The following is a 19,579-nucleotide window of genomic DNA, read 5'->3' as shown; positions in this document are numbered from 1 at the left end:
AATCCAGCATTTACACATTGGGTTCAACCCATTACATTGGGTTGAAAAGCTGAAGGATCCTAGCACTGGCCCCCTCCCCACAGGATGAGGTGGACCTCAAGGGACACAGCCCAGTGGGAGCACTGAGTGGGAAAGAAGAGAATTAGGCTATGTCCAGGAGGAGAAAGAAATGTGATGGAACAGGAGCTGTTTGCTGGCTGCTCTTTGCTGGCAGCTCTGACAAAGGTCTCTGCCAGGACATGGTTGAACCCCACATGCCCCACTGCCACCCTGGTCCTCAGGGCGACCAAAAATGGAGAGATGAGCCTACACCACAGAGAGGAGAGCTGGTGGTATACAGGCCACCAGTGACATGGGCACAGTGTCCAGAAAGAGACACAAATGTCCCCAGGCACCCAGAAACTTAGAGGTGGCTCAGCTGTGGGAGCAGCCTCAGCCTCCTGATGCCCCCCCTCAATGGGAGTTGCCCAAGATTCAGCAAGGTAGAATTCTATTTGCAAGGCTGCCCTGTCTAAATGTGGGTTCTTCCTAAATAAGATCTCTCCTTGGAAGCCTTCAAAGGCACCGACTTTTCTCCGCTGGTTTGGGTAAGCAGGTATTTCTTTTTGGGAGGACAGTTTCCCTTGGTGCAAATGTGGAGCTGAGTTAGCAGATACCACCCTCCGAGCATGTCGCTGCTTGCTGGCAGGTGTATGTTGGGTGTCCTTGCTTGAGAGCATGACTAGGGCACCACAGGGCACTGAGGGTTCAGCACACATCCCTAATCTCACTGGACATCTGTAGATGAACAAGAACATTGGAACCACCAATGTTCTCAGCAGACGGAGCATCACTCAGCATTCAGCACCAGACAATGCGCTGGCAAGTGCGTATTTCACTATTGACAAAAACACTGCAGCCCTGATTTACCTTTCCGTGTCCTTTTTATTCTGCATTTCCTTCCTCCTAGGGGGTGAAAGACATTTTTGTTTAGGAGCAGTATGGGATGAAGTGAAGTATACACGGAATGTCAGTACAACAACATAACCAGTAATGCGTGTAATCTGAACATTTATGATATATCTTATTGGTTTTTACTTAACTGCAGAAAGAGTAATCCACATCAGCTGAAGTCACTGACAGTAGTTTCCTAATCCAGTCTCAACCTGTTTTATACATCATTCTATGCTTGGTTGGAGGCATCTTAAATCTTAAATGACACAATAGTCCTACAGCAAAATTACAGATTTTTGTAAACAGGAACAGATTTATATTGGTAACACTTTGCTTCTGAAAACATGTTCTATATTTGTGCTGGAGGGTGAGCAAGTGAAGCAGGGCATGTATTCACCAGAAGTCATTCTTCCAGTCCTGTGGAGTTTTGCAAAACTTTGATTACAACAGTGTGCTTGTCCTGACCCTCACTTTAAACCTCAGAGTTCAAGGAAAGATTGTAAAAATTACATGGATGTGGGTCCTGCCCTGCCACCTTTGAACTTACTCCATCTTGGAAGTTGGCTGACCTTTTTTGGGGGGGAGGTTTGGCCATTGGGGCATGGTTCCAGTTCTCCTTTTGCTTTGTGCAGCTGCTGATCTAGCCTACTCCCATTATCTTTCTCTACACACTGGTAGTATCTCAATTCAACAAAACTAAACCTGGCGCATGGTACCACGCTCCCAACACAACCTCCTGCCCCTGGCTCGTACCAGCCTGCCCTGCCAGGAAAGGCCATTGAACTCTAATACTCTCCAGGAGTTGTTGGCAAGGTCTGAGAAGAGGAATTTCAGCTTGAACTACAGGAATGTTTTTAAAAGATGTGGTTTCAAGTTTTTTCACGTTGTCAGCAGATGATCTCTATCTTTTTACAGGTAAACCTCCTGTCTTTGCTGATCAGAGTGGCTGGCTATGGTTCAGCTCCATGGCTTTTTTCTTCTTGGTGAAGCAATGAAAAAGCCCATTTTAATTTCAATATTTTACCCCCAAACAGTTTTAACCATTAATCACTTCAATCTTTCTCATAAAACTATACTCTTTTAATTAACAGTAGGAGAAGATTTTTTTTTCCCCACAGGCAATCTCCCTATTCCCAATAATTTCAGTAACTTACTTCCCAGCTTGCAAAATAAGACAACAGAGGCGGTCAGCCTTATCTACATCTGTCTGTTACAAGGTCACCTTATTAGCTGGCACAAGAAATAAAATTAGCTGGCAAACAAATAAAATAAAATTCCCCAGTGGCTGCTCCCCTATTTGCAAGCTTGTCTTTTGTCTCAGGTTTTGTTTATTTTGTGTATCAAAAATGACAAAACAAGTCAAACTTCCAGAGCATGACCACAGGTATTGATGCCAAATACGAAAGACAAATCCTTAGCTTAACATTTTCATTCATTTGCAACCCCATGAGAAGCTGCCTTTTATAACAGCAATTTACTGAGCCACATTTTTTATAAACACCCGAGGCTTTAAGTTGATTTTGTTTTGTCGGGTTTTTTTTCTATGTCTAGTCAGAGTAATACTCAAAATAAATAAGAAATGAAAAGGCTTCCTTTTCGGCGGTCTGAAAAGGTGAACTCATCATCTCAGCCTTCCCACGGGGTTGCTCTGAGGTGTCAGAGGGTGAGCAGTGCATCTGGCACGGAACACATGGACACAGCCCCTGTCTGGGTCCTGATGGCACCACGGTGAGGAGATGTCCTCCACTGACCACAGCAGAACTGCTCCCACGTGCACCACCTAGTAGGTGTTGAGTCCTGCCTGAATCACAGCCTAGGGAGTGATAAGTAATGAGAAATCTTGGGGGTGTCAAAGACAAAAAAAGCACAGAAGAACAGCTGAGGATCTGGTCCATGTGATTGGAACTGGATTTGAGGTGCTACGTAGGTCCTGCTCTCACAATTTCATTAAGATGTACCTCAGTCTTTAGGAATGTCCTAGTATTGAGACACATCACGTCCACAAAATGATCCTGGCGTGCCAGTTACTCTGAAAGGAGCATTGATTTGATCACTTCTCACTCACACACTTTGACCATGGACCATGACAGTGGTCTGTGCCCACAGGGCATCCCATGTATCCAGCAGGCAGATTCACTTCTAATCCAACATGAGCCAGCTTGTGGTAGGCATTTGGACGTCAGGGGTTGATGAAAGATGGCCAAGCCCAGATCTTAACTGATTCCAGGTCATCCGGCCCCAGGTATCTGGTAATGAGTTTCTCACAGGCAAATACCAGAGAAGTGATTGATGCCAGTATAATTATTATGGAAATTCCACTGTTTCACAGCATCGTGAAGTCATAGACTACCCTGAGTTGTAAGGGACACGCAAGAGTCATGGAAGCCCTTCCTTCCAACTGAATGCCGAAAGAGGATTTTTGGACCTAAGTTAGGGATATAGGTGACTGGCTTTGGGCATTTACCTGCAGAAGGAATGAAAACTGTTATCACCCTGTGCCCAACCCAGCACCACCCATGGGCTCTGCTCCTGAAGAAGGCAAAGACGGATTCCTCCACATATATCAAACGTAGACTTACAGCTACTCAGGCAAAATACTCTCCCTGCCCTGAAAGAGACGTTCTGTGGGCCCAAAACCGGAGGTTTTAGACCACTGGCAAAAGAGAGAGCTGCTTTAAGAGCAAGCCAGAATTCTATGATGTTAAAATATTTTTTAAGATCCCTTTCCTGGCAAAGGTGCAAAAGGCAAAATTGCAATATCAGTCCAGATATATGGAGCAACAACCTGTGAAGGCTGAACCTGGAATTTCAGTATTATGACTTCTTGACCCTCAGTTCCAGTACAACTGTTGCACTGGAAACACTGAAATATGCGTGCTCCAGTGCTGAGATATTATGTATTAGTCTAAAACAACTCAACATAAGGTACTTCTGCTTCTCTGCAAAATACTGTATAATTTTGAGCAATAAATTACAAGGAAAGATCTCCATCATGTCATGTTTTAAAAATATTTGCCCACTTTTTGAACCTGATGAGCCAGCTAGCTTCTGCTGCTTCCTGCAGGCAGGAGTTCCTCATCCAAATGACACACTGCAAGAAGAGGAAGCTCCTTTGGCTTTGACGCTTGCTGGCTTCCCTTGTGGCCCCTGTCCTCAGAGGAGACAATTGACAGCTCACCTTCTCCATTATTCTAGCTTACTTTCTCCATGCGACTTATGGTCTTCTCAGCCCCTGGCTGAGCACCATGGTCTGTTTTGCAGTCTGAATGGCCCTAGCCTGCTAACTCCCTCCTCACACCTTCATCCCATCTAGAGACCTGAAATGGGGAGAAGGACCGCCCTCACCATGCCATCCCATAACCTACAGTGTGTGTTTGAAAAGGGTCCAACTAATGGGTGGGTGTAGTTACTCCAGGGCTGTATCCACCCTACTGCCACTGACCCATGAACTTGCTTGCATGTATGACCACACTGACTGATTGCAGTGTGAACACATACCCACAGCCTACACCTAAAGCAAACAATATGAAAAGGTACGAGGAAAAATAAAGCAAAAGAGGGCTGCAAAAAATAAATGGTAAGGGCAAGGAAATTAACAGTGCAAATATTGAATCAGGGATAAAATAGTTTATTCATGTATTAAAAACAGCTCCAGCGAACAAGGAAAATACTGAAAGAATACCTTCCCACCTACAGGATATGTGTTAGGTTGCAAATGTTTAAGTGAGAAAACAGAAACTTGCATGCCAGTGTCTTCGAGTAACATTTCTTTCTGCAGGGGAGGTGTAACAGCTTCTCCCACCTGTCTGTGTGGGTGTGTGTCTACACACATCAAGATGTACATGGTCTGCAGACTACAGGTCACACTGAGCCATGCTGCATTCCCGAAAGCCAACATGGCAACTGAAATTGTCACATGGTGGGAAGGGAGAAACTTCCTAGACCAAAGTTTGCAGGGAGGAGATGGTCCTGCACAGTGCTGCACCAGAGCAGACGAAAACCACAGCAGGTCCAAATGTTTTCTCCCATCCCTGAATGCATCCATCAAGTGGCAGTCTCCAGGAATGGCAGGACTGACTGAGCCAAGGGATCTGTGGCTATTTGCCCTGGAAAATGACCAAGCCAGAGTATTCCCATCCACCCCTTGTCACAGCATCCAGGCTATTGTCCTTCACAGCAGCTCATGATGCTCCTCTCCATGACTACCAGGGTTTTCTAGGAAGCATATTCATGCAACACTGGTTCCTAGCAGAATCATGCCTGTGATTGCCTAACACTGGAGTGTCCTGAAGAGAAAAAGTCACTTAACTCACCTCCTATCTGGATGAGGAAACAGTCAACTGGCATCAGAAAATATATTTGTAATGCCTCATCCTTCCCTGGGGCACTGCTCATTTCTCCCTAAGTGTTGCCTTAATTTACTGACAGCAATTAGGGTCGAAGTCCTGGCTGCTGTTCAGACATTGCACACTGCAGGCTCCAGTGCCAAGCAGAGCTGTCCAACTCTCACCTCTCGCTGCAAAACCAGAGATGCTCTGCTTGTGCCAAGGGAGGCCCCGAGCTGCTCACACGGCCAAGCCCCAGCCCCGAGTCCCACAGGCAGCGCCCACTCTCACAGGCTCACAGTGAGGAAAATGAGGAAAACTGAGCAACAGGTTCAAAATGTACAAAAAGCGGTGGCACCATCTACAGCACCCCACCTACTACCACTCCTTGCAGCCCTTCCCTCTTGCTTATTTCCATTGCCATGGATTTATCCCCTCAGGGTGCAGTGGAGCCTCTGTGTTCTGCAAAACCTGTGCAGGGGCTAAGCAGGGTGTGCATCATCTCCCCTCAGCAAAATGGGAGTGGGAGGCCCCACCCAGGAGTTCCTCAGGCTTTAACCCAGCAATCCCTCAGGACTTCAAGGGCATGAAGGGAACTGCTTAGGAAATCTTGGCAATTAGTACCGCCACTCAAAGACACCCTTCCTTAAACCTCAAGGGAAAATTGAAACAATGAATAATGTTAATAAACAGTCAGAAACCAAAAAACTTGGTTGGAGAGTGAATAGCATGGCTGGCTGGCTGGCTGGTTGGCTGCTCCCAGGGCAAACAGTCTCCTGTGTGTACCAAGTGCTGCTGCTGGCCATGGGTCACTGTGGTGCTGCACACAGCCAGGGGATGGAGTAACACAGCTTCCCGGTCATCCCTCTGGGCACCCCACGCTGGGGAGCTGCAGCTGGTCAGCCCTGCCCAGCCCTGGGAGCCATGACTAACACTGCAAGAGTACAAGCCTCTGGCAGCCCAGGTCTGCATGGTGCCTCAAGGGGGAACCTCCTTTCTGTGGCACAGCAGGATTTAATGGGAACTACTAAACATGGAGGCAGAAGGTCAAACCAGTTTCCAGTTATAGATGGTGGTAATCATGAAATTGGCCCCTAGGTCACAGGAAATCCATCTGTCTGCCCAGACGGGATGGTCACCAACACTAGATTGAGTCACTTGAGGTTCTGTCTAGCTGAGTCTTGAAAACCTCCATGGGCAGAGACCCATCTGCCTGCATAGGCAACTAACCTCCTAGTGACATTTTTTCCCCTGACGGCCAGCTTGAAAGTCCTAAGAGACAACCTGTGTCCGTTACCTTGTTTGGCACTGGCCATTTCTGTGCTGCCTCTGGAACTCCTTTCAAAGGCTAATTGGGTCAGCCTGAGCCTTCCTTGTCTCCAACCAGCCCACATCCCTCAGTCTCTCCTCCTAGGCCCATGCCATCTTGGAATCCTTGAGCCAGATCAGTTTCCTACACCCCTCCTGAATTTGGGGGTCCAGCACTGGATAAAACCCTCCAGGTAGAACCACTGACTACATTAGGACTCTGAGAGCCCCACTGGGACTGGCTGCCCCTGCCCAACCCACAGGGCTTCTCCCTGCTCCCTGCCCATGGCCCAGGACCCCATCTCAGATTTTACAAGCAAGTTGCTGACCTTTTTTTGGTATTCAATACCTGGAAAGAGACCTGACTTAGAAAGGGTGCTGAAACACACAGCCCAACAGCATAAAGGAAGAAGGTGTTATTTTACAGTCTAAAGTACTTTGTTCTGTCCTCAGGAAGGACAATATTCTTGGGAATGTTGTCTTCTTCAATTCTTTCCATTAAAAAGTCACAGGGTACAACACTCCACACACTTGATTCTTAGGGGCAAAGTCCTGGTTCTCTTGGAAAGGCTTTTACTACTGATCTGAGCTCACCCCAGATTTTTCTCCAAGATCAAGTGAGCTGCAGGCACCACACCACTTGCTGCAGATAAGTGCCTATATTGTGCAACTTCCCTCTGCACCTCTCAGATCCCCAAAATGAAGATTTGCTGCTGCTCTTCTGCAGAAGAGCACCCTGAACACGTCAGAATTAGTACCCATTTATTCCTAATTTCATGTTTTTTCCTGTGCCAGACAAGGTCAGAGCTACTCTTCTGGCATGTTGTGTCACAGAACTTCCTTCTTCAAAAACACCCCACTGCTTGCAAGATCATGTAATTATGTGTGCATGTGGGACATTCTTGCAATGTGATAATTTAATGTCTCTGAAGGGTCAGCAGAGGGCACTGAGTCAAATTCCTTGAAAATTTTGAATATAACAAACTTGGCAGAACAAGCTACCAAACTTACTTATTGCATCTACTTCAAATAATTATCACCTATGCAAACATACTGTCCTTCAAGTGATTTCAATATATGCTGTGACTGAGATGCTGTACAAACTTTCAGTGACTCCTTGTCAATGACAACAGGGACATTTAGAAGTTTTAATCTATATTTCCTTATCTAATCAGTCAAATTATGGTTTATGGTTCAACTGAAACTGTATTTTTATTTGGCTTTGTTCCTTGTAAAGTTATATGAGAGACTGTTTACCTTAGAATACAATACTCCTGGACCTTGTTTATACAACATTTTTTCTTGTTTTTCTGTTTCTGCTTCCCACCATTAATTCAAATATTCTTATTTGAATCTTCCTGAGCATCATTGTGAGCCTTTCTGTTAACCATGCACATGCTTCTTCTACTCTTTAAAAGTATGACATGGTATGGCCATGCCTGATGATGAATAAGATGCTGAAAAACAAAGTGTTGTGTTTGGGAATGAGAGGTAGGTGCAGGAAAGACTCATTACAACCAACACTTGGGAAGTGAGAGAATCATGGAATGGTTTGTGTTGAAAGGGACTTTAAAGATAATCTAGCTCCAAACACCCTGCAGGACCAGGGACACCTTCCACTAGACCAGGATGCTCAGAGCTCCATCCAACCTGGCCTTGAATAGTGCCAGGGATGGGGCATCCACAGCTTCTCTGGGCAACCTCTTCCAGTAAGATTTCTTTCCTTTTATCCAACCTTAATCTTCCTTCTTACAGTTTGTCCCCATTACTCCCTGTTCTATCACTGCAGTTCCTGATGAAGAGTACCTCTCTGACTCCCCTGTAGGCCCCCTGCAGTTGCTGGAAGGTTGCTATGAGGTCTCCACACAACCTTCTCTTCTCCAGGCTGAACAGCCCCAACTTAATCAGCCTGTCTTCCTCGGGCAGATGCTCCAGTCTCCTCAATTTTGTGGCCTCCTGGACTTGCTCCAACAGTTGGATGTTCCTCCTACATCAGGGGCACCAGAGCAGGATGCAGCACGACAGGTGGGGTCTCACGAGAGCAGAGCAGAGGGACAGAATCACCTCCCTCCACCTGCTGGCAACACTCCTTTAGATGCAGCCCAGGATTTGTTTGGCTTTCTGGGCTGTGAGCCCACACTGCTGGCTCATGTTGAGTTTCTGGTCAGCCACCACCCTAAAGTCCTTTGCCACAAGTCTGCTGTCAGTCATGTCTCAGCCCAGCTTGTAGGTGTGCCTGGGATCAAATCCATGTCTCCAATTTAGAGACAAGGATGTTGTGCAGGACAGTGTCTAATGCTTTGCACAAGCCCAGGCAGACAACATCCATGGCTTTGCTCTTATCCACCAGTGCTGTAGATACAGCATTGTGTTTCTGTGAGATTTTGCCGGAATTTGACTGGAAACATGTGCCCAAGACTCTCTCTAATAATACCTCACCTCAACTGAGCAAAAACTTCACGCATGCACACTGCTGTACTTCCCACATAAGGTAACTCACCTCCCACCCTGGTAAACCAAGGTCCTGGAGCTGGCCATGATCTTCAGCCACCTTACAAGGTCCACCACATCTGAACCACTGACTTGTCAAACACAGCTCATTTGTTATTCTCACATTGCTTTATTTTGGGGTGGGGGTGTGTGTGTGTGGGGGGGTCTAAAATACCTAAGAATAAAAAAAATCAGCCATTGAGCTTTGGACACAGTTTTATATTGGAAATCCCCCTCTGTTTTTTTGTAATTACCTTCAGCCACATTTTGGATGATCCCACAGGAATGGTTTACCAGAAGTACACTGCTTTGAAAAACAGTGATTACAATTTTTCTTGCAGCCCTGGCCCCACTGGCAGACATGGCCAAACTCTTGCGTACACAAGAGGGGTGGGACTCTGCCATAAAATGAACCCTGCTTGGCAATCTTTCCTTACCATGGGAATTGGTGAAAAACTTCCTTCCGTTCCCACCTTCAAGTATTTATGAGAGAATTTACAGCCCTGGTTTATATTCACCCGCCTTAAAGAGAGCACCGCAAAGTAAAGTGCTGCTCACACCTTCTGCACACGTTCCACTTCCGGAAAAACACCTCCTAAACCCTGACCTCCAACAATGACCGTAATAAAGAAATGTCAGCTTTGAGATAGTCCACGTTACAAAGCTTTCCAAATGGTTTACTAGGAAATGGGACAACAGCCAAATTAACCAGAGTGCCTGGTCCTTCTACTGCTGTTTGCATGAAGGCAGCCATTGGCTTACAGCTGGCTGAGGGTTAATAATAAGGGCAAATAAATCAGGCTTCATTAATTTTCCATTATCTATGAAGATCTAAGGAGACCTGATGTACTTAGAAATCCACGGCTCCTGGCTGTCATGTCTGCAGACCTATGAGGTCCCTGTGTTAGGTCCCAGCTTCCACTGCTGCCACTCAAAGAGCTCCTTAGGTGCAAAGACCCATGGTGGCAGGGAGGGAAGGCACTCAGAGCACTCTGCCCTCTCCCCCACATATGCAGCTCCCCTCTTTGACAGGAAGACTTGAGAGCACACTGAGGAGAGAGGCAAAGGTTTTGCCCCTCCTGGGACATGGCTGCCAGATGTGGTAAGCTAGAAAGGCAGTGAACAGACACAATGGCTCTTGGCTTCTTCTGGGAGACAGTGACTCTTCTGATTCAAAGAAGGCACACACTCAACTCCAGTGGCATTTCTATCCACAAGTCTATTTTACACTTGACACAGCACAGATCTGCTAGTCACGACAGACCTGACAGGTTCAGATACAGATGCTCACAGAGATGTGTCCTTAGGTTTTCTGCACATGCCACAACCGTGACTCACCTTCTGTCATTACAAGATGACAGAGACAACCTGGCAAGCCCACAGCAAGCAAGCAATATAACCACCATGATGCATAGATTTATAGGCATGATTATATTTGTTAATTCCAACTGAAGAATTTTCAAGGAGGAAAAAAAAAGAAGTGGGCAGGAGAATTAAGCCAATACCTAACAAATGATGATTCATTACACATACACCAAATTGACACCTGGAGTAATCACTGATGCAAAATTTAGCAGATACTAGTGATCTGGTTGATCACATTACATCAATGGGAATAAGCATCTCATGGCATGAGAAACTCCCTTTTACCAAACATTAAAGCAATTGTCAACTTGAGTGGGGATGAGGGATGTATTGAACATGGACACTCCACGTGAAGGCAGGTTGCCTGTTGAACTGTCCCAAAATTAGTTTAACCTACACAAAGCAGGAATGGTGATCAAAACCCTATTCCGGGTAAGGGTTTAAAGGGAAAAGCAGCAACCTTACAGTGACTAACATGTCAGGAATGGGTAAATGAAAATTCTAGATGTCAGATACAAATGGCAAGTTCAAGGATGTATGTGATTGATGGAGGAAGCTGAAGGAATTAATGAAAGCCTCCACAGCCTTACAGGTAGCAGTGGGCATAGAACCATTTCAAGAGCCAGAAAGTCAGGAACAGCAGAGCAGAAATAACAGCTGCCTTCAGCATCCAATTTGGATCACTCTTCTATTTTGGAATAGGTCCTTTCATGGAAAAATACTGATGCACAAGCACCTTCCACAGCCACCATGTTTACTTTCAGCATTCCCCTAACTGGGAAAGCTCCACAGCCACAGGGTGTAAAGAGGAGGAGTGGTTGATAAGACTCTGGCCCTGATTTTCGCAATACTGACTCAGAGTTGACCAGCTCCCTCCGAGCTGTCACTGCCACCATAGCACCACCAGGAAAGATGCGACCAATGTGATTTTGCAAGTCAGCAGATGAGCACTGAACAGGGGCTAGCACCTCGGTGGCTGACGTGTTCAGAGGCTGGTGGGGACTGGGTGTGCTGTCATGAGAGGGGCTGGAGAGGGGCAGCATGGCACTGTGACCCCTGCAGCAGCTATCATTCCTTCTTCTCTGCTGGGACTGGCACCAGCTGGGGAGCAGCCGTGTGCAGCAGCAGGAGCCCGCAGACTGTCATGGCGAGGCCGACCCACCACAGAGGTGTCCACGTCTCCCCGAAGAGCAATCTTCCCAGGATAGCCTGAAGGAAAAGAGAGACACAAAGCTTTGCTGGGCCGAGCTGCCCCAAGGCCTCTTGTGCTGCCAGAGCTGTGAGGACTTCTGGGAGAGACAGCCCTGGAAAAGACCTGGTTGAGGAAACTCCTACTGGGATGACCAACAGGAATGGCTGCTGAACATGATGCTGGAGATTACCAACTCCACCAGCAGCCAGAAAGCACAGCTATACTGGGGTCCCTAAGAAGGATTTGACAGATGCACATGTACTTTGCTGCCTTCCCAGTACTTCTCAGGAGCCAAATTTCCCACTGACTGGGCATTTATTAATACTGTTGATTATTGGACACCACCATGAGCTGTCTGCCAGCTAGAGCACAGAAACAAGGTGAACTGCTGTCAAGAGCAAAAAGCAGGTGGGAAAAACCCGTGGGTCAAAGACTCTCTTGCTGTCACTAGAGGTGCTGCATCTTCAGACCCAGCTAGGGTGACTCTGGCTTGTCACAAGTAAGGTACTGCAAAGGAAAAGCAAAATGAAGCAAAGCTCCCAGCTCCAGCTCCCACTGGCAATCAGTTCAGTCAACTGTGTTGCTGCTGCAAGGTATGCAGCAGCACCCTTCCTCCTTGCACCACCATCCAGGAAAGTTCCACCACCTGTGCTGTGAACAGCTATCAGAGCAGCTGAAGCCTGACACAAGCATTTCCCATCTGCCTGTAACTCTCCCTCTGTGGCCAGCAATGCTGGCTGCACTGGGAGATGAGTTACAACCAGCATGGGCATTCCCACCTGGCTGTGCTCCTCAGGCTTCAGCGTCTGGGGAAGGGGTCTACTTACTGAAAAGATGAAGTTGGAGGCTGTTGTTGTCACAGAGGCAGCAGCTGAGGAGGAGGAGAGCCGCAAGGCTTTTGTGAAGACTGTCCACATCACTGCATTGCACACAAACACCAGGCCAACGCAGCCGAGGCGAAGCAACACTGGCAGCTGCAGGACAAAATGGAAAACTGTGTATTTTCATCCTCCACTTATTCAACTTCAATAATTCATGCACACTTTGGAGCCAAACCTAATGGTGTGGGCTTTTAAAACTGAATTACGGCTGGTATTACACAAAGATGAATATATTAAATCACAGAAGGAAATGGAAACAAGGGAACAGCTCTGGACAGACCGTGAGCCTGCCATGTCCTGCTGCAAGTCCAGCCTCACACTACAACCTGAGAAGTGCTGGGATAATGAGCAGCAGCTGCCATGCCAGAAGCCAACCTGCAGAACTTTCTCCAGCTCACAAAGGGGTGTCACACACAATGCCCATAAATGTCCTTCACTTATCTCCTGATGTATGGAAAAGGGTCAAATTCAGTCTGACAAACACCGGAGATGCAATACATGCTGGCACTGTGTGTGCTCCAGAACCCAGCTGTGAATGTGAGCCAGGACCTGGGTGGTCCCAAAGCACTGGTCCTCATGAGATCCCAGGACCTGGCCTGCCCTAGTGCTGCAGTGAGGGGAGAGCACTATCTCTGGGAGGAAAGAGCGAGCTGAGTGGCTTCATGCCCTGTTTTCCACAAGGAGTAGCTTTTGCCTTGTTTTACTCACTGGAGAGCAGGGAAGTTTACTGACGGGGTCTCTGCTCTAGCATTTAGTAGCAATAAAACCAATTTTGAATTCAAGGGCCTCAAGAAAGATCTCCCTCCTTAGACAACCTGACCAGATGTGTAACTGCCTCACTCTGAAAAAAGGGCACAGCTGCACCTAAAAAGCCAGCACCATTCACAGTGCCCCCCACCCCTTCCCTGTTTAAGCAGTTGAGGCCATCTCCCCAGCCCCTGGGTACCACGTAGTTGATGTGAAGACACCAAGGGAGATCACAGGCAGGCAGCTCACAACTCTCACAGTGACAAGTGAAAGCAAAGCTTTGTCTCTGCCTGTAGCAATCACGGCCTCATAGCCTGCCACCTTTCAGTCCACGGTGGGATCCATCTGGAGACAGACAGAAATGCAGGTTTGAGGCCACCAACAAGGACAGCTCAGAGGTGGTACCTGCCCTGTGGGAATGGCTGCAGTGTTCTCCTGCCAGGTGCCCAAATCAACTGTGCACCAACTGTGTCCTGCTCCCACTCAGAAGAAGAAATTACTAATTGCAAGCAGTGGGGGAGCCCACAGTTTTCTGAAGCAAGTGATATGGCAAAGTTAAGAGGAAAACAACGTGAAGCAAATCCATGCTTGATGGCTGGCACAAGCTCTCCAAGGCTAATCCCACTCCAGTGAGGGATGGTGCAGGCGTGTGACCTCATTTGTCCCCAGTTGTGGCAAAGGTCGCCAACTTCTGCGACTAATCAGGGCAACAGCAAAGATTCAGAATGATTCCCACCAGTGAATCACTTTGTTTTCCCACTGACACCCTGGCAAACTCTGTGTGGATGGGTAAGAGGGACAACCATGTTCAGCTACTACTGCTCCTCTGAGGGAGAAAACTTGTGCTGTGTTAAGGCTAACCATAGGATGGGGTTTGCCTCCCAGTTTCACTCTCTGCCGGTATGACCTGGCAGTTTGACTTTCCTCAGGGAGTTACGTACATCCACACACCTCTAGTGAGTAAGCAGACTTGGGAGTGGGGATGAGAGAGGAAAACAATTCTTTGTGTTTCACCTAACTCCAGTGTATTTCTGGAGCAGAAAGAGACCATGCTGCTGAGATAAAAAAACAAACAAACAAAAAAACCCCCAAAAAAAACAAACCAAAAAAACCCCTAAAGAACTCTTATTACTGCCTTCAACTATTAGCTTGAGGGTGTAGAGGGATGGAGCCCAGGCTCTTCTCCAAGGTCCACTAGGATATGACAAGAGGCAACAAGTGAAGTATGGAACAAAATAAGGAAAAGCAAAGGTGATCAAGCACTGGAACAGAGGTCATGGGCTCCCAGACCTTCCCAGTCTTTCTAAGTATTTAAAACTTATCTGGAGAAGATCATGTGTAAGCAAAGGTTGGACTAGAGACCTCCCGAGATCTGGCCAGACTTGAGCTAGTCTGAGACTACTGGTGGTGAAGCAAAGCTGGCTCCCACCGTCACAGCAACTATGCCACCTTCAAAAGTGACCCAGAACCCATGGCTTCTTCTGATCTCCCAATGCAGAGCCAGGGAAACCAGCTGCAGGTGGCACATGCCCAGAAGGAAGGCTTATCAGAGAAAGGTCAAGTTTCTCTGTGCCCAGGGAGCAGAGTGGTCATTGCAATGGTACGCAGACAGAGAGATAGGAACATCCCCACGTGTTCCCCACAAGGAAGGAGGGAGATAAATTCCTCCCCTGCTACGGACTCAGCTGAGCCACCCCAATGAGTCAAGGATTACTGTTCTGATTGCTTTTCTAAGCAAAGATTAATTTCAGTGTACATTTCAGATAATCCAGAATCACTCCTGAAGTAGCAGAAGTAATTTTAGATGAAGATTGGCAGGGGAGCGGAGAAAGCAAAGAAAAACTTTTGTTCAAGTGCAATGACCCTTCCTGGTCACACTGCTCTCAGGCTGCGCCACCACAACACATCCTTGTGGCCAGGAAATCCATCCCTGTGGTGCTGTGGAGCATCCTGCTACCCTGCAGCATCAGCTCTTAGAAGTGTCAACACACTTTTTGCTGCTGTGTTCCACACTGCACAAGTGATGGCTGCTATCCCACTTATTTTGGGATTTCTGTTGCTCTTCCTCCAACACAAAACCCCTTGAATCTCTGTCACCTCGTGGCTGCTCTGCAGAAATGCCTTTGCCACACGAGTGCACTGAAATACTTAATGCATCTACAGTCCCATGCAATTTAAGCTACTAGGAAGATTACGGCATTTACATAAAACTTGGCTAGTTTTACAGCTAAGCTGATTAATTTAACTAATAATTGTCATCTGGAGCAGACCTGAAAACCAAAATAAACCAATCTGCCCATAAAAAAGAAACAGTCACACAAACACAGCATGGCAGAGGTTGAAAAGGGTCTCTGGAGTTCATCTGGACCAACCTCATCACTCCAGCAGATTGCCCAGGTCCATGTCCGGGGAGTACATGAGTGTCTCCAAGGATGGAGACTCTACCACACCCCTGGTCACCCTCACAGTTTCTGGATGTTCAGAGGGAACTGCCCATTTCAGTACATGCCCTTTGCCTCTGGTCTTGTTACTGGGCACCACTGGAACAAGCCTGGCTCCATCCTTTGTGCGCCCTCCCTGTGGGTATTTCTACACATTGAAAAGATCCCCCTGAACCTTCTCTTCTCCAGGAGGAACAGTCCCAGCTCTTTCAGCTTCTCCTCACAAAAAAGATGCTCTGATCCCTCCATCATCTTTATGAGCCTCTGCTGGACTCTCCAGTAGCTCCATCTCTTTTTTTTTTTTGCAGTGGAGACCTCAGAACTCAACCCAAAACTCCAGATGTGGCCTCACTGGGGCTGAGTAGAGAAGGGAGGGATAATCCCTCTTGGCCTTCTGTCAACACTTCACATCAACGACATGATACTTTGTCACAGCACACTAAAAAAATAAAAAAGAAGTACCAACCTCCCCCCATCCCTGCCTCCCCAAAAATGGGCAATACTTTTATAAATTTCAACAGAGAAAAATACTCAGAAAAGATGCTGTCAGCATTTTCAGTAATTCCATGCTCTGACATTCACTCAGTACAAAGCATCATCTGGGTTTTCTTTGACTAGAGTGAAGAGTATCAGGATATTTTTTTTATTTCTCCTTTCTGAGATCTCAGTAGAGATCAACAGGATTGGCAGCTACTGAGTTTTTGCCTTTTTAACTCTCTCTAATGATCACACAGGTCAATTTCTTTTTTATTTTTTTCCCTTGTGCAAGGCTGGATTTGTTTCAGATCTAGCTTCCCTTGTGGGCTCCCCTTTGTACATTTGCCATGTGAGTAACAACCTGTGCCTAAATGAACCTCCCCAAAGTGTTTTTAGGATTACATGCGTGCTGCCTTCCTCCCGTCCCCACTCACACACAGCCCGGTGCCCATGTCCCCCTCTGCCGCGGCTGTGCCAGGGTCACTCCTGGAGGTAAGGACACCGCCTCGGAGGTGAAGGGCCAACACTCCCACGTAACCTCAAGCACACGGAGCTTTGAGAAACACGACCCAGATAAAGATCATCCCCAATGATGAACACCCAAAGAGAAGCAGAGAGGAAATCAAGGGCTCCACCACTCTGCTCTGCTCAGGGCCGAGCTGAGATAGAATAAATGAGAGAAGGGCGCTGCTATCAGCAAAACAGTGGGCTGAGAACAAGCATTTGATGCTCAGTCATACTAACATCCTGCTTTAAAGTAACACTGACGTGGAAGGGCTGGATTTGAGCTCTCAGAGCTGGGCTTGGTTCGGGGCATTCCCGTACCACGCTCGTTCCCCTCACACCCGGCAGCCCCGCTGCGCGCCCCGCGCTGTTTACGTCGGCACCGCGCCTTACCCGGCCCCGCAAGGCTGGGCTGCCCCGGGCTGAGTCACGACTCCGCCCTCGGAGACCAACTGCCTTTCCCGGCAAATCCCGGGCAGCCCCTGGGAGCGCCGCAGGAAGCACCAGCGCGCTCCTTCCCCCTCACCGCCGAGTGCCGCCTGCGGGGCGGCCTCACGGCAGCTCGGGGCACCCAGCACCACCCGCTCCTTCCTTACCGTGCCGCCGGCCGCCTCCCCGCCCACGCCCAGCGCTAGCTTCGCCGCGGCGGCCGCCGCAGCCCCCAGGCCCCCCGCGGCCGCCGCCGCTGCCGCCCCGGCCCCCTCCCACATGGCCCGGCTCAGCCCGGCCCGGCCCCCGCCCGCATGGCCCGGCTCAACCCGGCCCGGCCCCGCGCAGCGCCAGCGCCGCCCCGCGCGGGCGGGCGGGCCCCAGGCAGGGAAGGGCTCGTGGGCCGCGTTCGCTTTGTGCACAAAGGATTTATGGAAACGAGCGGGGAAGCACGGGGCCGGGGCACAACGCAGCTCCTACTGTGGCCATGTACAACGCAGAAAAAGGGCAAAAGCCGCTGCCTACATGACGATAGTCCAGAAACAGGAAAGAAATGCTTGTAAACGTAGAACATGGCAGTCACAAATAAAAACACCCTTGATTAAACCCCTCTTGGCCTGTGTGCTCCTCATCCGTGCTAGCTCTCACCTCTACTCACGCCCCAACACGTTTTCCTTAAATGTCAGATTTTATTTCTCCACATCACATCTCAAACGGAAACAAATCTGCAGCTTAAAATAGGTAGGGTGGTGGAATTTCTTCTTTCCCTCAGCCGAATGATGTAGTAAATCATTAGGTATATTCTACCCTTTACCAGACACATCTTTCCTCTTTATTCCCTTTTGCCCCAGTGCTTGTGGTCAAAAGAGAAAACAGAATGATAGGATTACTGGCAGTAAACCCCCCCTTGTTTGATATTGCTATAGAAATCAATATTTGGTGTTCCACTAATAAACATTTCAGTTATTTGCAATAAATCTTTAAGTGCAATTAAATGAACTTGTGGTGTACTCCTGTAAAATTTTCTGCATATTTTCACATCTTCTTTCCTAACATTTTTCACTTCTTTGATAAGAAAATGGTTGCAAAACCCTCAGAACCCTACAGTGCTAATATAGAGCTCTAAGTCGATACTAACAGAAAACAGGTTTGAAAAGCATTTTCAAATAAAGAACAGAAACAAAAAATGTATTTATAGTACTATTTACAAGCCTGTTACTAAATTCATATTTATGCTTTATTGAACAAAGTTTGATATGCAAATTATTTTTAAGCAACCCAGGAAAATCATTCTATGTTTAACTAAAGAAACAAACACAAAGAAATGGTCCTTTTTGAATTTTGGCTCTGATGGAAAATGTAGCATTTCAGAAGTAGTAGGAACCTGAATAAAAGTACAAAAGGAGACAAAAATCCAGGTGTGTTCCCAGGGAGAAAGCTTTTCCTTGGTAAGGTACAGAAGTTTCAAGGAAGTATCTACCCAGCATCTATACAAAATCAGGTTTTTAAGATGAAAAAGATTACAAAAAGGTGTTAAATTTTATTAAAAGCTGCCCACAGAGCTGGAATAACAATATTCCCTTAGAGTTATTTCCAGCAAAAAAATCTACAAACTAGAATACTTGATTATTCCAGAACCACAGCAAAAGTCAAATTTGACAACTGACTTTTGCTTATTCTGTACACTTCAAAAATATGGCTCTGCAGTTTTATTTGGGTCCTTACCGCTGATTTTGTCTACAAATGTCACATTTTTTTGATTCTTTCAAAAAAATGTTTTCAACTCGTAGCTTTTCAGTCTCCTGTAAAACAGAGAAAAAACATGGATATATTAAGGAAATTATTCTCAGTTTATTTTGGTATTTTTACACAAGCAGTATCTAGAGTTGTTCAAGTGTTTTATACACTATATACTCGAGGAAGTAAAATGGAGATCAAAGGTATCTCTGTTCCTTTCCAACAGAAGAGCAGGAATTTTAGTCTTTGTTCTCAAAGCTTAGCTATTTGCTATGTCAGGCAGATTACTCCATCTGTAATCTACTCTGCAACTTACCTCTGTAAGTTTAGCATAATCTTTCTTCAGTTTCACAAGATACTGAATCTTCTGGTTTAGGTTTTGATGACCAAGTAATTTCCCATTCTCCTCAGCAAGCGAGTTAACTTGCTTCCTCAGCAATTTTATTTCCTGTAGTAATAAATACATTGTGTACCTCTTAGCAGTAGCCTCTCCTCTTTTCAGAAGCAATTCTTAGAGCTATTAACATACTAACATTCAAGTTTGTTGTAATGATGCAAGAGTTGGTTCACTCAGGAAATGCATGTTTATCTTATGTCTCCTTAGACACTATGTTACATCCCTCTAAAAGGCAAAAAAGGAGCGCCATTTGATTTGTACAACTAAGTGATTTCTGCATCCAGACTTTCACTAGTGCAGAGAACATCACAAATAAAGCTAAACTGCAAAACAAAACAGCTGTACCTCTGCTA

General features: G+C 46.9%; 2 protein-coding genes across 2 annotated transcripts in view; both read right to left on the bottom strand.

Annotated features, from left to right (window-relative positions):
- Positions 1-10,452: 10,452 nt before the first annotated feature.
- Positions 10,453-17,480, bottom strand: TMEM42 (transmembrane protein 42). Its single transcript, XM_014266206.3, has 3 exons — positions 17,260-17,480; positions 12,441-12,587; positions 10,453-11,630 (listed from the first exon to the last, which is right to left on the bottom strand). Exons 1-3 carry the CDS (start codon positions 17,371-17,373, stop codon positions 11,490-11,492), a joined length of 402 nt encoding a protein of 133 aa, XP_014121681.1. The 5' UTR covers positions 17,374-17,480; the 3' UTR covers positions 10,453-11,489.
- An 831-nt stretch (positions 17,481-18,311) lies between these two features.
- The window catches only part of KIF15 (kinesin family member 15), a 33,881-nt gene continuing 32,613 nt past the window's right edge, over positions 18,312-19,579 (bottom strand). Inside the window, exons 34-35 of the mRNA XM_026792714.2 lie at positions 19,146-19,277; positions 18,312-18,894 (exon numbers count right to left, since the gene is read on the bottom strand). Of these exons, the coding sequence (XP_026648515.2) occupies positions 18,814-18,894; positions 19,146-19,277 (213 nt within the window). The 3' untranslated portion in view covers positions 18,312-18,813. The remainder of the gene's footprint in view (positions 18,895-19,145; positions 19,278-19,579) is intronic.

The sequence above is a fragment of the Zonotrichia albicollis genome, chromosome 1 (genome assembly GCF_047830755.1).
Source record: "Zonotrichia albicollis isolate bZonAlb1 chromosome 1, bZonAlb1.hap1, whole genome shotgun sequence".
Taxonomy (NCBI): domain Eukaryota; kingdom Metazoa; phylum Chordata; class Aves; order Passeriformes; family Passerellidae; genus Zonotrichia; species Zonotrichia albicollis.
The sequence above is the reverse complement of the archived record's forward strand: the minus strand, read 5'-3'. Positions and strand labels throughout refer to the sequence as shown.

Bases quoted from the DNA above. Each gene is read 5' to 3' on its own strand.
- TMEM42 (XM_014266206.3), bottom strand. From the start codon at position 17,373: ATGTGGGAGGGGGCCGGGGCGGCAGCGGCGGCGGCCGCGGGGGGCCTG. The intron at 12,588-17,259 runs GTAAGGAAGGAG...TTTGTCCTGCAG, and splicing joins GGGAGGCGGCCGGCGGCACG to CTGCCAGTGTTGCTTCGCCT. The intron at 11,631-12,440 runs GTAAGTAGACCC...CTTTTCCTTCAG, and splicing joins CCTCCAACTTCATCTTTTCA to GCTATCCTGGGAAGATTGCT.